Raw genomic sequence first — 5000 nt, 5'->3', positions numbered from 1 at the left:
ATGATCTCTAATTAGATTTATTTGAGCGCTAAGACACAGCAAGAAAAGCAGTCGATGTTTCTCATTACAAAGGTTCTAAGGGGCGTGCAATTCATCGCAAGATCTCGTACATTAAGGGCTTAATAAGTGTTTGTTTGATTGGGATCAAATCCAAATCTGCCTGCAAGTGCCAACATTCATACACAACGGGCGAAGTAAGTACATGGAATTGCTGTTTTTCCTTCAATTATCTGTGCACGTGTGTAAAAATTATAAGTAATGCGGATTTCTCAAAAAATAGCATGCCTTGACTGCGTTTTGGCTGGTAAGGAACAAGTCCGTATTGCAAGTCATTTTTGCTGCCATAAATTAAACAGTGATTTAGCAGTCGGTATGAAAATTGTCTGCTTGAAGGTCATGAACAGTTTCAATATTGACGGTGAGTCAAAGATTGCTTTATGTTCATAAAGAAATTAAAGAATAAATAATGTGTAAAAAAATTGGCACGAACACAGGGTTCTCCCTAGTTTTCAGCATAACTGGTAAGGGACCTTTTCAAACCGGTAAAGCATTTGGTTAGTGTTGGACGTTCTGCAACGGATAAGCGACTTCTGAGCGTTTGCAGGCGGTAATAAGTGCTCTTACAAGCGGTAAATTTGGAGAACCCTGGAACATGGTTGCTTTTCATTGGCTCGGGCGAAACTGCTTTAGTTGTGGTTTGATTTGAGCCAGACAACTTGTCATCACAAGAATTACGATTGGCGGGGTGGGTATGAAACAGTCGACTGATTCAGTACTAATAAGCCACCACTTGATATTTGATTCCTATTGGTTAAAACTGTACTGAATCAAACATTCCAGTTTGTAATTTTGCATTCCAGTTTGGTTTTAGCCAGTGTTAAGGGTTAATCCGCACTCCCCTTTCACTGCCATGTGTGATGCCCATTCATGTGGGCAGGCGCAATTTTTATTACCTCTCCAAATCGGATCACGATGCCTTGGGCAAATTGTTGTACCCAGATCTTTAACCTGATTTGATAGGCAATGAGAAGCCAATGAAGTTCGTAGAGAGCTAGTATAGTAAATGGTTAGAACCCAAATGAAAACGAACAGCATACTTAAGACTCCATTGGCAGTACGGTGTCTAAGTGGCTACCCACATGTACGCATTGCGTACCTACTTTTTAAAACAACGCCGAGAAATACGAAAACACAATAGTTTCAATGTCCAGTTTAGCATCCTGTACTCAGAGCATTGAACCTATTGTGTTTTCGTTCATTTACCCTCTAGGTGCACCCCAGATTTCTGAGAAAAACTTCCTGGTTTTGATTATCAACAATGGTGGATAAAAAGTTGGACCTTTTGGAGCGGCATATGCAAGAGCTTAGCGTTGCAAGAAAGGAGGGAGACAGACAAGGAGAGGGTTTGGCTTATTTCGATCTTGGTAGATACTATCAGGGCACAGCTGACTTTAATCAGGCCATAACAAATTACACAGAAGCATTAGCCATTTTTAAGGAAGTGGGTTTCAGGGCCGGAGAAGGTGCAGCCTATGGCAATCTCGGCAATGCTTATCAAAGAGTTGGTAATTTCAAGCAAGCCATAGAGTACCACCATCGACATCTTAGTATTGCAAAAGAGGTAGTGGACAGGGCAGGAGAAGGAAGAGCTTATGGCAATCTCGGCAATTCTTATCAAAGAGTTGGTAATTTCAAGCAAGCCATAGAGTACTACCATCAACGTCTTAGTATTGCAAAAGCTGTAGGGGACATGGCTGGAGAAGGAGCAGCCTATGGCAATCTCGGCAACGCTTATCAAAGTCTTAGTAATTTCAAGCAAGCTATAGAGTACCACAATCAACATCTTAGTATTGCAAAAGAGGTAGGGGACAGGGCCAGAGAAGAAAAAGCTTATTGCAATCTCGGCAATGCTTATCAAAGTCTTGGTAATTTCAAGCAAGCCGTAGAGTACCACCATCAACATCTTAGTATTGCAAAAGAGGTAGGGAACAGGGCCGGTGAAGGAAAAGCTTATTGCAATCTCGGCAATGCTTATGACTGTCTTGGTAACTTCAAGCAAGCCATAGAGTACCACCATCAACATTTTAGTATTGCGAAAGAGGTAGGGGACAGGGCCGGAGAAGGAAGAGCTTATTGCAATCTCGGCAACGCTTATAAAAGTCTTGGTAATTTCAAGCAAGCCATAGAGTACCACAATCAACATCTTGGTATTGCGAAAGAGGTAGGGGACAGGGCCGGAGAAGGAAAAGCTTATTGCAATCTCGGCAACGCTTATAAAAGTCTTGGTAATTTCAAGCAAGCCATAGAGTACCACCATCAACATCTTAGCATTACAAAAGAGGTTGGGGACAGGGCCGGAGAAGGAAAAGCTTATTGCAATCTCGGCAACGTTTATCAAAATCTTGGTAAGTTCAAGCAAGCCATAGAGTACAACCATCAACATCTTAGTATTGCAAAAGAGGTAGGGGACAGGGCCGGAGAAGGAGCAGCCTATGGCAATCTCGGCAACGCTTATCAAAGTCTTGGTAATTTCAAGCAAGCCATAGAGTACCACCATCAACATCTTAGTATTGCAAAAGAGGTAGGGGACAGGGCCGGAGAAGGAACAGCCTATGGCAATCTCGGCAACGCTTATCAAAGTCTTGGTAATTTCAAGCAAGCCATAGAGTACCACCATCAACATCTTAGTATTGCAAAAGAAGTAGGGGACAGGGCTGGAGAAGGAGCAGCCTATGGCAATCTCGGCAACACTTATCAAAATCTTGGTAATTTCAAGCAAGCCATAGAGTACCACAATCAACATCTTAGTATTGCAAAAGAGGTAGGGGACAGGGCCGGAGAAGGAACAGCCTATGGCAATCTCGGCAACGCTGATCAAAGTCTTAGTAATTTCAAGCAAGCCATAGAGTACCACAATCGACATCTTAGTATTGCAAAAGTAATAGGGGACAGGGCTGGAGAAGGAAGAGCTTATTGCAATCTCGGCAACGCTTATAAAAGTCTTGGTAATTTCAAGCAAGCCATAGAGTACCACCATCAACATCTTAGTATTTGCAAGGAAACGGATGACCCAATAGGGCTGGCAATCGCATGTTATCATATTGGTCTTGTTCATGAATTTTTTGGCTCCTTGAGCAAAGCTCTTAATTACTATCGTCTAAGCATTTATTATTTTGATGAAGTTAGGCGTCTTCTTCTGTCAGAGGATTCATGGAAAATAAGCTTTCATGACACAAAGGGGTTTGTGTACACCGCTCTGTGGACAGCACTCTTGAAGAATGGAGAGGTTGATGAAGCTTTGTATGCTGCTGAGCAAGGACGAGCACAGGCTTTGGCAGACATTTTAAAGATGAAATACAGCGTTGATGAGAAACTTACAATGAAGGTAACTATCTCTTTGGTTATGAAAGATCTACCTTCACAAACTGTTTTCACAGCACTTGAAGGAAACACGATCAGCTTCTGGTTGCTAAGAGATGATATCGGGATAAATTTTAGACAAACGAAAATCGAAAATGGAACTGCCAAGTCTCTGATGAAAAGTACTTTTGAACAGATTAATGCAGGGGCCGTTTTGCGATGTGAGAATCGTTCACTTGAAAGACAAGGCAGCGACTTCTCGAGCAGTAGGGAAGGTGTTAAAGAAACCTTTCAGTCGTTGAGCTTCTCTGTGCACTCTTTGCAGCCCTTGTATGATGTCTTAGTCAGTCCCATAGCAGACATGATCCAGGGTGATGACTTAGTGTTTGTTCCTGATGGACACTTTTGCCTGGCTCCTTTTTCTGCAATGAGTGACTCTGTCAGGATCCGTGCAATTCCCTCGCTTACTTCTTTAAAATTGATCACTATGGCACCTGACGACTTCCAAAGTAAGAATGAAGCGCTGCTTGTAGGCGATCCGTGCTTGAGCGAAGTCACTTACGGCACTGGTGAACCCATGTATGGACAGCTGCCGTGTGCAAAAAAAGAGGTGGATATAATTGGAGAACTTCTGCAGACCGTGCCTCTTACAGGAAAAAATGCAACCAAAGCTGAGGTGCTGAAAAGAATGAAGTCGGTTGCTTTAATCCACATTGCTGCACATGGAGATGACGAATTTGGAGAAATTGCTTTGGCTCCAAATCGCGAACGCACATCCCAGATCCCCAAAGAAGAAGATTACATGCTATCGTTGAGCGATGTTCACGCAGTTCGTCCTCAGGCAAGACTGGTTGTGCTGAGTTGCTGTCATAGTGGCCAGGGAGAGGTAAAATCTGAGGGTATTGTGGGAATAGCCAGGGCTTTCCTGTGTGCTGGTGCCCGGTCTGTTCTGGTGTCACTCTGGGCAATCGACGACGAAGCGACCTGGATGTTCATGGAGAGTTTCTACCAACACTTGGCAGATAGAAAAAGTGCAAGTGCAGCTCTTCACCATGCCATGAAATCTCTTCAGGAGACAAAGAATTATTCGGCCATAAAATACTGGGCGCCATTTGTGCTAATTGGCGATGATGTCACCTTTCAATTTGGGCAGCTCGAACACGAAAAGAATGGTAAGTACTATTTAAATATAACTTTAATGACTGAATCGCTGTACTTTGTACATGTTTTTAATCAGGAAGTTGTTGAAAGGAGCAGGTACGTTCTTCACAGAGAAATGGCTTTAAAAACGGTTGCCAGAGTGGATATTTTTACTCGAACTGCTTTGGCTAATACCTGAATTAAATAATGTCTGCATTCACCGAGTCAGCTACTTCAGCTTCCTGCAGATAGCTAGCTGTTTGAGCCCGTGTTATGATGGAGTGACTGTGAAACTGATCGGTGATTGTCGATTGCTTATGTCAAGTGAAGTGAGTTATTGAGGTCTTCAAGTCTACATGTCAGAGTAACAGTGAATTGGAATTGTTGCTATTAACTTTAGCACAAACACTTAAATGAATGAATTAAGATAATTGTTATATTATTTACTTGTCAATCAGAACGAAATTCGTTATTTCCATTTAACCCACTACTTGTTTCTT

At 42.4% G+C, this 5000-nt stretch overlaps 2 protein-coding genes across 2 annotated transcripts in view; both read left to right on the top strand.

Moving 5' to 3' along the window:
• Window positions 1-1318: 1318 nt before the first annotated feature.
• Window positions 1319-2465, top strand: LOC137991742 (G-protein-signaling modulator 1-like). Its single transcript, XM_068836778.1, has 5 exons — window positions 1319-1523; window positions 1581-1827; window positions 1921-2067; window positions 2281-2405; window positions 2449-2465. The coding sequence occupies exons 1-5, from the start codon at window positions 1319-1321 to the stop codon at window positions 2463-2465; spliced, it is 741 nt and encodes a 246-aa protein (XP_068692879.1).
• A 62-nt stretch (window positions 2466-2527) lies between these two features.
• The window catches only part of LOC137993329 (tetratricopeptide repeat protein 28-like), a 2627-nt gene continuing 154 nt past the window's right edge, over window positions 2528-5000 (top strand). The window contains exon 1 of the mRNA XM_068839102.1: window positions 2528-4532. Within this exon, the coding sequence (XP_068695203.1) occupies window positions 3350-4532 (1183 nt within the window). The 5' untranslated portion in view covers window positions 2528-3349. The remainder of the gene's footprint in view (window positions 4533-5000) is intronic.

This window comes from Montipora foliosa, chromosome 2 (genome assembly GCF_036669935.1).
Source record: "Montipora foliosa isolate CH-2021 chromosome 2, ASM3666993v2, whole genome shotgun sequence".
Lineage (NCBI taxonomy): Eukaryota > Metazoa > Cnidaria > Anthozoa > Scleractinia > Acroporidae > Montipora > Montipora foliosa.
Note: the sequence above shows the minus strand (reverse complement) of the source record. Positions and strands in the feature narration are given on the sequence as shown.

Bases quoted from the DNA above. Each gene is read 5' to 3' on its own strand.
- LOC137991742 (XM_068836778.1), top strand. From the start codon at position 1,319: ATGGTGGATAAAAAGTTGGACCTTTTGGAGCGGCATATGCAAGAGCTT. The intron at 1,524-1,580 runs GTGCAGCCTATG...ATTTCAAGCAAG, and splicing joins GGGTTTCAGGGCCGGAGAAG to CCATAGAGTACCACCATCGA. The intron at 2,068-2,280 runs GTACCACCATCA...CGCTTATAAAAG, and splicing joins AACTTCAAGCAAGCCATAGA to TCTTGGTAATTTCAAGCAAG.